General features: G+C 36.2%; 1 protein-coding gene across 10 annotated transcripts in view; it reads left to right on the top strand.

Annotated features, from left to right (window-relative positions):
- Positions 1–759: 759 nt before the first annotated feature.
- Positions 760–13,849, top strand: part of LOC127976594 (filamin-C) — a 46,786-nt gene continuing 33,696 nt past the window's right edge. For 9 of the 10 annotated variants that reach the window (XM_052581180.1, XM_052581155.1, XM_052581141.1 and 6 more), the window contains exon 1: positions 803–1,660. In XM_052581180.1, the coding sequence (XP_052437140.1) occupies positions 1,282–1,660 (379 nt within the window). In that variant the 5' untranslated portion in view covers positions 803–1,281. Of the gene's footprint in view, positions 1,661–13,849 lie in introns of all 10 variants that reach the window. The other variant, XM_052581129.1, reaches the window with a different exon arrangement.

Below are 13,849 nucleotides of genomic sequence, written 5' to 3'. Positions count from 1 at the left end.
ATGCGACGTCAACTGTACATTTGAACTGTTTTATAAACTGACAACATATTGGGAAACTGGAAAGGTTCGTTGACTACATTTGTAACAAATTTTACACATTTTATTGAAAATGTACTGTTAAACCGTTATTAAGTATGAAAAATGTACAATGGTAAAATTTGTGTACCAAAAGAATACATTTCTCAATCAGAAATTGCTAGTTAATTATACATTGAAGCATTTTTACAATAACTTGTAAAAACAATAACTTGTAAAAACATACTCTGAAAATCTTTTTTATGGAACTATATATATATATATATATATATATATATATATATATATATATATATATATATATATATATATATATATATATACATTTAATGCAAAATCACTCATATGAAGCTAAAGTTAACAAAAAATATTTGATAGTGTGTGACTTCATTGACTGGAATAGAGGTTTGTTCAACTGCAGCCAAAAATATTTTTTATTTATAAACTGCCATACTATTTATTTCTTTTTATTATTAACAAATACCCTGTCTTCCCTTCTCCTTATGTATTTAGCATCCTCTATTAAAATGTCTTACTGACCTAATTATGCTGTCATTTGCTTTTTTCAGCCCCAGTTGTTAAAAAAGAGCCCACGTTTTACAACAAGCGCAACTCCAGTCCCCCACATACCCAATTTGGGGTTCCTAAAAATAAAAATGACAGTCACAACTGTCGCGGCGCTCGGGGGCTGTCCAATCCCCTTCCCCGCTGCGCGCTTCGCCCAATCGGGCGCCGGTATCACTATCTCGGTCAGATTAGAGAATCCCCCGTCCATCGCGCAGTTGTATATGGTCTGGATGACAGCAGCATACCAGGAGATCCAGCAGACTGACGTGTGAGCCCTGCCGGAGGGCTCTCGGAGTTTTAAAGCGCCTCTTTAACCATTCAAGTGAATGAAGCTGCGTTTCTTTCCCCGTCTTTCCTTTTATTTCGTACCTGAATAATGCAAGGAGCGAACTTTTTCTGACGGCGTGCGTTCTGAAAAGTATCAGCTGGAAGAATTTAAAATTTAAACGGAAACTTTCACTCTGCCACCATTCTTAGTTAGTTCAAAGCTGGTTTCTGGTCCGGAGAAATACTTCTATCCCTGCCCTTTTCGCACGCGCTTCCAACTTTCTTTCGTTTTCTTTCCTTCTTTTTTTCCCCTCAGAAGAGCGTGCGCGCGCGCCTGTCCCACTCCCCCTCGCGCTGTAAAACCTCGCTGATAATCGCATAAAAGGGGGGCACGAGAACATCAGGAAAAAAATGATGAGCAATAATACATACTACGACCAGCAGCTGCCGCCGCAGTATTACCAGGGCACCGACAACGGGGAGGACGGAGACGAGGAGATGCCGGCCACGGAGAAGGACCTGGCGGAGGATGCGCCCTGGAAGAAGATCCAGCAGAACACCTTCACCAGGTGGTGCAACGAGCACCTGAAATGCCTCAACAAAAAGATCAACGACTTCCAGAAGGACCTGACCGACGGGCTCAAGCTCATCGGGCTCCTGGAAGTTCTCAGCCAGAAGAAAATGTACAGAAAGTACCACGCCAGACCCAATTTCAGGCAGATGAAGCTGGAGAACGTGTCCGTCGCGCTAGAGTTTTTAGAACGGGAACACATCAAACTAGTTTCTATAGGTAAGTGCTGTTGCATTGCATATTTGTTTTAGATACGGTGCGATTTTATGCCATTTAGCTAACCATAACTATCTTAAGGATATCTAAAACAAATAAAAAGGGTCTTGTGATGTGTAAATCTTTAATTAAGTGACAAGTAAACTGTGATGATGCATCATTTGATAACGGAACGCTATTGTTGCTCATCAGTCAAGCGTTTACTATAGCGCACTATGACTTGTAATCTGATTTTTGTGGCTAGTGAAACGTTCTTTGAAACGCTTGAAACCTATAATTTCACGTTTAAAGGAAACGTACTTTTAAAAAAAAGCATCCTCGACTGTTTGTTTTAATGTTCCATGGAGGGCTCGAGCCTTAATTAGGAGAGTCAGACCAACAAACTAACCTATCATATTATAATGAGTCTGTTTTACATTTTAACTGTAAATATTCATTTGTTGTAATTACATTAATTATAATTGTGGAAGTTGTAAATAAGGGTTTAAGACTGCCCACACTCATTTTTCTTTGAATGGACAGCTGAAGGCTAAGCGAAGATGTGATCATGGACCAAGAATGTGAATGATTTTTGCCCTTTGTGCATGATAATGCTAATATAATGCACAATATAATGCTTTTCATCACTAAATATTAGACCAGCAAACAGTTTGACAGATTACTGCATCTGTATTCCAATATGAAACAAAGTAGCCTATCATGATATTTGTTTGAATGTGCATTGAATATGATTAATATAGAGTGTTAAAATGTATGTTAATGTTATACATCAGAGTAACTTCTAAAATAGTTTGAAACATCATATGTGCATTATCTGTACACATGAGATATGTTGGTTGATGCAGAAAATCTCAGAGTAACCCAATATTGGCTGATATATAAATATATAATTGTCATTTATCTGACTCTTATTGTTTTCTGTGATCTGACATCCTGTCTAGATGGAAAAATTTATATGAAGCAAAACCAGATCCTAGGACAACATTTGCACATTTTGGGTTGCATTTTCTACCCCTGGGCTTTGGGACATGGTCCTGAACCCAGCTCAGGATCAGTGTCATGAATTTGTGGATCCGTCTCATTTGGAAAGGACCTACAGGCATGAAAAGATCATTGATTAGAGTTTATCCTTAATTTGTGAAACATGCAAGAAAGGATTTTTGGTATTGCATTTATCTATTATATCTATATTCCAGCGCTTTTAGTGGTAGACTCACAGTCCGATTCTAAACTAATGCCCAACCATCAGTAAAAAGCTTTAAATTTGGCTGATTTAGGAGAACTTCATTATGTTTCATCGTAATTCACCTAATATTATCAGACATATAAATCAAAAAGTATGATGCATGTTTCTGGATCCTCTATAAAATGACTCTTGTATCTGTTTTAAGGTCAGTGCTGTATTTTTGCAGTGGCAAAAGCCTTATATTTTTCAGATGTATGTTTGGGTCAGGGATCGGCAGCATGCCATTCTTTCAAAATGACTAGACGTACACAGAGAAAGGGCAATGTTCATTCCTATTACTGCTGTGGAACTGATATGTTCATAATAAATACTAGATTGACCAATGATTATATGATTGGTCTTTGACTGCAGATGTGGGTTTGGGGGAAGTAGCCAACCGTCTCACATGCTGGCACGTGACGGCAGTGCTTTCAGCCCAGCTGTCGTTGGCAATGAGACGGATCTTTCCAGAAGGGCACCTGCCTCTCAAACTCCCCTTATGCAAGAGTGTAGGGTGACAGAGGTGCAGGAAAGACTCTTGCACCCTTATCCAAGAAACCCTGTGTGTGTGAACTGTGTCACATGGGGGTTGGCCTGCTGCCACTACAGGAAATACCACTCACCTCATTTATTTTATCACTACGCACTCAGTCACTCATGTTGATGTACCATAAAGTGTGAGAATATATACATTTACATTTACGTAGAAATAATATGGCGCAACTTAAGGGACATGGTGATGGTAAAAAAAATAAAATAAAAATGAAATGGGAGGAGAACACAAATGTTTTGTGAGAGACTATGATATTTCTTTGGGGAATGGAAAACGATTTGTGTGAGAAAGCTTCTTTTATAATTTATTTATTTATATGTTTTACTTATTTATATTATTATTTGAATTTGAATTCTTTTTAATTATTATTAGTATGATTGTTGTTGTTATTATAGATTTTTTTATTCTTGCAATTTCAGCAAAATGTAATGTAAACGTTAAAAAACTATGTTTAATTTGAACAACGTTCATCACAAAGCTTTTGTAATGGAAATAATATTAGATGGAAAAACTATATTTCAGTACTTTTGTGAGCAAATTATTAGGAGAGCACAGTAGTTTTGTGAAAGAATGCAAAAGTATTGTGAGTGAACGCCAAAGCATTGAAATATCTTTTTTTGGTGTGTTTTTCATCACCACGACCCCTTAGGGGCTCTGTGAAATATAGCTCTACCAGGTTCAGTGATTTTATATTTAATATAATATAGCTGAAATGCATAAAATAATACTGATAGTTTCTTTGCATATTAAGCTATGAACAAGCAATTTGTAGAAAAATAGGGGCAGAAAACCAGTGAGTTTTGGGTGTAAGTGATGATAGCTTTGGGACAGGGTCTTCAGCTTGATTGAGTGATTGATAGATAGACAGACAGCTGCGCTCTGGGTCCCATCTAGTAACAGGTGCTTTAAATAGTCCTACGGACCCAGAGAGCCGGGACAGAGGGGGTTGCTGGAGGAATTTTGGATAGTTAGGGAGAGAAAGAGTGAGTCAGGAGATTCACAAAATGTATTAGATGAGTGTCCACCTTTTCTTGAGGAACTTTTTCTACTTCAGCAGTTAAGGTCTTTACTGGCTCTGCCAAAAATATGATTAATAGTTAATTTTAGCAACATAATTTTTAAAAGGCTGTCAGTCAATTAATTTTTTTTTTGCTGCATAATATTCGCTGTAAAATAAATAATACATTATATTATCTTTATAATTATTTTATTTCTATTAGATATTACAACAGCAAAATAATGGTCTTCAACCATGACATTTGTAAATAAGCACACTGTGATTTATATATATACATATATAATATAGAATTATTTATTTAATAACATTTTTATTATAAGTGTAATTATTGTTGTTGCTAGTCATTGTGTTGGAGTTTCAATGTTGTTTTCAACCTTGACATTTGACAATAAACAATAAACTATATGTTTATATTTGACTTTTAGTCACATGCACATTATCAGTGGAGGATGTAGTGACAATTTAGTACTTGGGCTGTCTCTCTGTTTCTCTCTGAAGTGAATGTCCCTGTTGACATGCTTTATCCCAGAGGGGAAATTTCATTTGATTTAAATTGCAGTCATAGCATGTGCTTCAGTGGCTTCATCAGTACAGTGGTTTATCTCTGCCAAGTCATGCTCTGTTTCTCTGCATGTAACACTTTCTTGGCCCATTAACCTGAGCGTGCCTCTGCTGCTCTACGCTGAGAAGTAGCAGTGGTTTTATAGATTCGCCCCTCTAGTACACCTCTCACATTGTTTCTGGTGGGCGTTGAATGTTAGAATTTTCGGTCTGTTCCCAGAGTTTATCTCCAGATTCAGCTCTATGTAATTGTTGGCCACAAAAAGAAAGATTTCCATCCAGAATAATTCAAGAGTCAGGCTTTCTTTTTCTGAACAACAAGAAGCAGTCTTTCTTGCAAACATGGTCTCCCTCTTTCTCTCTTGTGTCCTCCTGCTTTCTGCGTATAACAGCGTCTTTAATCGTTACCATGTGTCAAGGGCTAGTCAGTCCGCTGGAATGTTCAAGCACGGCCAGTGAACAGCCCCTACACACACTCACTCCCTCCAGAGATTCGACATGGACCGCTGTGGTGCTTTACACAATTTGTCCCAGTTGGTTTATTAATATCTCTGATAATGAAAGCCTTCAATGCACCTTTTTGCAAACTGTTGCATATCAAGGCTACAGATGTCCCAGGTGCATCCTGAGTAGGCGGGTATCAGGTGTTTGTGTGGAACGGTTGTGCAACAGTTCTTAGTTCCTTTGTTTGAATGCGGGGAACTCAACATGTGGTGTTAAACAAGGCCAGTATTTATCTCTAATTGGTTGTATTTGGATTATTAATCACTCTAAATTACAAAAAGGCACTCTGAGGTCATACGCAAACTATTAGACTATTAAATTGATTTAAAGGTTTAAAGGTTTGGATTCTGACGCTGCGATGATTGAATTCCGTTCAAGACAGCAAAAGGCCTCACGGTATCAGAAAGGGTTTATTCAGGATATCTCTGGACTCTTGCTATGGAATCTTCTGTTACTGTATAAATGCAACCCCATCCTCAATGTCCAGGACCATGTGGGAGATCAGAAAATGATGGAAAGCAGACGAGGGGAAAAAGGGCAAGTCGCTTTTGATTATAAATGTGGTGCTAGAAAGCTGACTGGGGCTTCATCTGTGCTGTAAGTGATATCTGAACCTCTCCAAAGTTTTCAGCTGCTCTCTGTGCTATTTGGATAGAGTTACACATTATAGAACCTGGATTTTTGTTTTAATGCACGTCTGAGATTCAGAATCAAATGGGTGCTTAACTTAAAAAGGTAGTTCAAACAAAAATGAAAATTCTGTCATGTTTTAGTCACTCTATCATCATATGCTGTTCTAAACCGGTGACTTTTTCACGAAACACACACAAAAAAAAGATGAAGATAAATGAATATAAATGCATATAAATGTGAGTTAACAGTGACAAATGTGTGTGTGTGTGTGTGTGTGTGTGTGTGTGTGTATATATATATATATATATATATATATATATTTAACTATGTGAACTATTCTTCTGTGAACTATTCATCTTTTTTTGGCCCCATAGACTTTCATTGCATAGGTATAAACAGTTCATAAACAATTTTTCAAATAAAAAAAAGTCATAGAGGTTTGGAATAACACCGGGGTGAGTAAATGATAAAGTTTGGTATTTTTAGGTGAACTATCCTTTTAATGGAAAAAGAAATTCATATTTTTTTATTAAGCAAGGAGGCTTTACATTCAAAAGTGTCCATAAGTACATTTGTAATTTCATATATAGAAAATATATATATTTTTTTATTTATTTATAAAATAAAAAATATATAAAATCTATTTTAAAATATAAAAAACATATTGTGCAATGTAATATGACTAGCATACAAATTAAGGAAACCAAATTAAGGATGAAATCTACAGAAACAAGCACATTCCTTCCTGTGATCATAAACAGGAGTGACTGAGACATGCATGTCTTTTGAGACTTCCTGTCATTGGAATGTTACTCTATCTCTGCGGTAACGGAGCGGCTGTCGGGGTTAGCGGTAGGGTCAGGGGTCAAGATCATGACTGCTTTGCTGATTTGACAGCCATGAAAATTTCTAACAGGTGTTAAACAACAGCTATGACTCCTGTGCCCTCTGAAATGTGTCATTGTTTATTATAATTTTTTTTTTTTAATACTCAGTGCAACATATTATAAATCACTCTGTCAGCTCTTTCTTGTGTGTTTTCTGCAGTCTTTAGTCTTTGGCTGCTTTTCTTCTGTATTGTGTTATCTGTAAGGCTGGGAATCAGACGGCCCAAGTGCACTCTGGGGTGTTTGGTGTCAGCAGTGTCAGGCACAGAGGGCTGTCAGCGGCGTGATGATGTCAGCTGCCTGACCCTAGGTTGCCAGATTGACTCAGACAAGAAAATCCCTCAACGTCCACATGGTCAAATGTCTTCGCCTCGCTCATTTTCTCCAGCCCACACACAGAAACAGACTGACTAAACCCTGAGAATTAAACAGACGCTTTCATAAATGGACGAATGTCTAATATCATGATGTAAAGGTATTTCCTTTAAATTAATAGTTTAGTAATAGCAATAGTAATAGTGATGCTAGCCTTAGCAAATGCAACTAATATTTTAAATCCATTTGAATGTGGTTTAGTGGAAGAGGTCTTCAACATTTGAACTTTATGGAGTGAAAAAGGTCTCAATGCCTTTGACAAATACACACAAGCGATCCAATTTATGAAGCATTTATGAATGGACCGTATGTGGATCTTTTGCACGCATTTGGGGATTGCCGTGCATTTGTGTAGAACTTTTGCGCATATCAAAATGATTGAGACAGTTTTCACTCCACAGAACTTCCGAGCAGGAAACCCAGATTTGAACATTCTCCCTCATAACTCTGGAAAGGACTTTTTCTTCTATTTTCTTATGAATGGTAGACTTTTAGTGGGTTCAACAAAGAGAAACAGGTGTCATTCAAAGCTCTTTTCAAAATGAAGCCTAACAAGGCAGTAAAAAGCCCTCCTGACTGAAATGCCACAACTTCATCCCATGTCTGGACTGTGTCTTTGTGTGTTTTTGTTGGACATCAGCATAGAAATGCACAGCTAATGGTCCATGCTACAGGGGAACATAAAGTAGAAGGGACATAAAGTATTTTGTCTGTCTGTGTTTATATATATCTGACCTAAAGGGCTGAAAGACCCGTCTTTAAGTGATTTTTAACTAGTCTCGTTCTTTTGTCCACACATTAAAAAAAATTCGGCATTCTTAAAAGCTTAAAATAACAAAGGCAACAATTTTGTTCAGGTTTTTTGACTTTTTTAATTTTATTTTTGTTTTTAGATTGAATGTTTATATGACTCTATATACCATTTACTTTTTATTTATTATTATTTTATATCAGTTTACATAAGTTATTTTCTATTTCAAAATATGACTTTCTGTTATGACTTTCATACATGTCCATTGTAGAGGACACCAGGATTTTTTTTTTTTTTTTTGTTATGGTATTACACTGTTTAGCATAAGAAAAAAAAGGAAAGGTAACATTTTTGAAAAATTTAATTTTCATTCATATGATATGTTTCGTTCTCTGTAGAGGACACCATTTTGGAAGACATAGCAAGTGAATAGGGAAATAAATTATATATCAATATTCCTATGAGATACATAATTATGAAAATCTTGCAAATTATTGCACTTCTTTTTTCATTACTTGTTTTTTAGCATTTTAGATACAGTGTATAGATACATTGTTTATAAATGGAAAGCCTGTTTATGATAATTTCACAGACACATTGAATAAAGCTAAATGGAATTCAAATCATTCTGTTATATCTTTCATAACATAGTTGAACTGTCTTTATACAAAATTTGGAATAAAAAAGAAAATTGACTGGCGATAAAAAAATAAAAAAATCCACTGTTTTTGTGTTTTCATGTTTTTTTGTAAAAAAAATAAATAAATGATTTTTTCCAGTAGTCCTCTACAGAGGACGAAGCATATAATGAATGAAAATAAAAAAATTCAAAAATGGTACCTTTCCTTTTTTTCTTATACTAAACAGTGTAATAAAAACCAATATATATATATTTAACATTTTATACGTAATTTTAAATGGTATTATTTGCATTATTATTTCTGTATTATTTTATAGAATACATTTCATTTGATTCATTATTATTTATACTGTATTTTTGTATATTTACTTTTTATATTTTATGTATACTCTTCATGTAAATACTCATAAAATATCTCAAAATGACATAGTGTACATATGCGTGTGTGTGCTTGTTTACAGCGGTTGTACTGTCTTTTAGTCATACTTTTCTCAATAACTGCTTCGGATGTCCTTTCCTGAACCATGCGGTGATGGAGTCTGTCCTGATTCAGGCGCAGTGGACGGAGACTGGGACAAAGGCTCCTATGTGCCTGTTATGGATGGAACTTCAACTCTGAAGCTTTGTTGATGGATCGATGGGAGGGAGTGTGAATGCATGTTGCAAGCAGACAGTTAGAATATATATATGTGTGTGTGTATGTGTGTGTGCATTAGGCCCATGAGGGGGAGGGCAGATCTCTGAGCACATCAGTTGTTGCTTTAGGATGCCTGTTAGCAGCTGTGACGGCAGCTGACTGAGTTCACTCAGGAGAGGAGATTGCCTGATTGCTCTGCTTACTATAAACAAACCACTGTCTTTCTCAAAAAAAAAATCACATTCCCCTCGACTAAATTAGTCCAACATTGCTTTTCCTGTTTTATGTTTTAGTTCAGACAGTTTTGAAATGTTTTATGCATGTTATCACCCAAAAGTTGAGGAAAAAAGAGGGCAAAAAGAAAGATTGATTTCTTTGGTGGAAGGAACCATTGTTTCTTTTTCACTTTGGGAAAAACCTCCTATGGAGTTCGGGTTTGGAGAGGGAAATGCCTCTTGGTTTGAGTCTCCTTAGCAATGACAGACTTATTACAGTGTTTTATTACTGGTTTATATTGGAGACAGGCTTTTTTTCTGCTCATTTGACTTGAAGAAGAGGAATAACCAGAAGTTTAGCATACAAGGCCAGGAATTTTTGGAGTGCCTCTCATGGAACTTCATGTGAAAATAAGCCTCACGTTGTTTTCTTTAGACTTAAGGCTGGAATACACTACATAACAAATTTCTGCCCTGCTTTGCAGTCTTGACACTAATTGTCGATAGTCTGAGGTATTTTGGTTTGGCAGATTTCAAAAAGTTTATAGAAAATTGTGTTTTGTATGATGACAGATTTATTTTTGTAAGCTTCATACTATGATTCCATCCAGTCAGAGAATATCTAACCATAACATGTTTGATATTTTGACCTTTTTTTGAAATAAAATGTTTTCAACAAGGCACATGATTCTGTGTTCAGAACATGATGCAACTAGGCCCGCATTAAATTTGTAGGATTCCACGGAATGGTTTTAAATAAGTTCTGTCTATACGTGAATAATTTAATGAGGCGGTTTATGGTCGGTTGCCTGTTACAAAAACAATTTGTCCCCTTACATGCAGTGACATTTATTTCAGTCAAGTTCTAGTGAAATCTATGGAGCTTTTGGGTGAAATTGGTCGTAAAAGTGAATCGGTCCATCACATGAGTTGAAAGGATTTGGATTATGGATATATTCCGGATTTACGAGGTGGGGTTGAATGACCTCATAGTTGCAGTGTGAATGATTTCAGGCTGTTTTTACCCCAAAAAGCAGTTTTAAAGGCCCATCGGTGCCATTTGGTTTAATTACACCCTCACAATTTATCCAGCTGTTCTCATGTCTTTGGGATAAGTGAGGTCAGCTGTATGAATGTTTTCCCTGTTGTCAATAGTCTTTAAAAGGTTAGATGAGACCATGTGGCAAAACAACAGAATGCTGGTCACTTATGTCCTTTTTTGGACTTTCAAAGACACACAACCTCCTGCAACACATCTGCTGTATCTCAAGATGGTGCGTGTGTGTGTTTGTGGCAAGCTCTTTATTTTATCTGGTTTTTCTTCAGGCAGAAGTTCTCTTGGATCATTATTTGACATGCTCCACTAAGAGTTGTGTATTCGGTAAAGCATTCTGGTCAACACGTAAGGCGCCATGTCTGTAGTCATGCCCGACCGTTTTCACAGTTTCCATATCCGTGGTGATGTATTAAGTGTGTGAAAATGTGTTTATGTGGAAAGGATCTTGATAAATGAACTGCTCTTTCATTGTCCAGACTCACTGTTTCTGCTGGGTTTCAGTGTTTATTTCTTCTTGACCTCATGTGTTCTGGTGGGGGAAGTCAGTGCAAACAATCCCAATGACTGCCGTCTTACAGCATCTGGCAGCTTGGGCCCAGGGTTTCACACCACACATTTCATTCTGTACTCTGAAATAAATCATTAGAGATATAAGACAGTCAATTAAAGTATCACATAAAGTTAGTTTAGAATCCTGTTAGTTTGGTCTGACATGTTCCTGTAACAGCTTGTTCTTGTTTCAGGAGTAAATGTAGCACAGTGACATGGATGCTCATGTTTAAATGGCACTTACTAGCTTGTTAAGGAAAAGACGTTTCCTGTCGTCACTGGCAGCAGTTGGATTTCTGCTGTAATGTGTGACCACAAAGACAGGAAGTTCTGTAGTAAATTGTGCAAATGCATCAATGTTAGACATTGACATTATGGCACTGCATCCCCAAAATGTGAAGTGCAGTGCTTTCCTGTGTACTAAATGTGTGCAGGGACTAGGGAGGTTCTATTCTATTCTATTCTATTCTATTCTATTCTATTCTATTCTATTACATTACATTATATAAAAACATTAAAAACTGTTATTTTTTTAAATAAATGAATGCAAAAATACATTAAATTGGTCAAAAGTGTCAGTAAAGACATTTAGAATGTTACAAAATATATATTTGTAAAATGCTGTTCTTTTGAACGTTCAATTCATCAAAGAATCCAGAGAAGAAATCTTGGTATCATGATTTCCATGAAAATATTAACATTGATAATACTGAGGAATGTTTCTTGAGCGGCGCTGAAGGATCATTTGACACTGAAGACTGGAGTAATTATGCTGAAAATTCAGATTTGCATCACAGGAATGAATTAGATTTTTAACATATATTAAAATAGAAAACAGTTATTTTAAATTGTAATAATATTATATTATATTATGTAATATTACTGTATATTATTATTGTCAAATGTCATTCTAAAAGCGACAGTAACCATATTAACTCAGGCATAAACTTTAGTTTACTAAAAACTGATACATTTTCTTTTAATTAGTGACAGTTATGTGGAAAGATGTGGAATATTTTACTACATTTACATACAAAATTTGGCAGCCCATCCAAAAACCTTAAATCCCGTAGTGATGATCTAAAACGGTGTCTCAACATGCTTTTTCCGAGAGCTTGACATGAGCAGTGGACATGTGCTGAAAGTCAGTTTTGCTACTTTGTCTTTAGGGTTGTCATTCAAATTAAATGCTAGCTGCTTGATGTGTGTGTTTTCTACAGTATCTCAAACACTCTTCCATTGTTCTTTGAAGATCCTGTGGAAAATGTGACTGTTGATGGCATGTGTCCATGATGTCTTTATCTCCCCTTCTCTTTTCCTCCTTTCCTATCTTTGCCTGTTGGAGGGACACCGTAATGGAATTATATTTTCGGGCATCTCCGGAGAACCGTGAACTTGACCTCGTTGTCAATGGACACATAATGTAATGTGAATATTTGGAGTGTCCACAGCTCTCAGGATGTGACTTCAGACTGTTCTGTGTTTTGTGTGCGACTCTTGGAGAATGTCAGATAACAGGCACGTTATCCCTGCTCTCTCTCTCTCTCTCTGCATGTGAAAACTGCAGCTGACTAGAATACAGAACTCAGATGAAACCCCACACGTTTGGAGCCAAGCCTTTTGTCTCATTAGTTATAAAAGATGCTATTTTATGCATGTTTGCACAACTGTCAGCTTTAGCTCACAAAAACGGCCTTCGTAAAGATGGTTTTTAAACAAGATATACTTTTTTATTGACCAGAGCTTCCAGTGAATTCAAAATGAGCTAAAATTGGACTCACTTTCAGGCCATCAAAGATGTAGATGAGTTTGTTTCTTCATGGGAACAGATTTGGAGATATGTAGCATTACATCACTTGCTCACCAATGAATCATCTGCAGTGAGTGGGTGCCGTCAGAATGAGCCAAACAGCTGATAAAAACATCATATCAAGTCATATTTAGGCCAGAAGCAACAGTTTAAAGATATAATGCCTTTATAATAGATTCGTTTTTTTTTTTGCAAAAATGCAGCTTTTCACTTCAGTAGACATTAACTGATGCTGGAGTCGTGTGGATTACTCATGGATTTTTGTGATGTTTTTATCAGCGGTTTGACTCTTATTCTGATGGCACCCATAAATGGCTTTAAGGGAATAATAGGAAAACGATGACTACATTTTTTTTTTGCCTTTGAGTGCATGCAACTTCCCCCCCCCTCATTTATTCATCCAGCTTTTTATTTTAGCAGCTCTTGTCTTTACTCTTGTTTATTCTATTTTGATTGATTAGTTTGTCTTTAAAGTTTGTCAAACAAAAGAGTTTAATTTATTACACATTTCCCCCTTGAAGTGATTAGAAATTTGTACTGTAAATATATATGATCTAATTATAGAAGAAATGTCTAACAAAGATGGTACGATACGATTGAACCAGTGAAAACCACAGTCATTGCAAAACAAAATGCAGTAGGTTTTTGGAAAAAATATCAGAAAAAAAAAGTTTTCAAATTTTGAGTCTGACATTGCCAAAAGTTATAATGTTTATAGAGAGGCACAAGTTGTCTGCTGATAATACCCAATTCTTGCACTCAAAACAAGAAATAGCA

Source organism: Carassius gibelio, chromosome A4 (assembly GCF_023724105.1).
Source record: "Carassius gibelio isolate Cgi1373 ecotype wild population from Czech Republic chromosome A4, carGib1.2-hapl.c, whole genome shotgun sequence".
NCBI lineage: Eukaryota > Metazoa > Chordata > Actinopteri > Cypriniformes > Cyprinidae > Carassius > Carassius gibelio.
The sequence above is the reverse complement of the archived record's forward strand: the minus strand, read 5'-3'. Positions and strand labels throughout refer to the sequence as shown.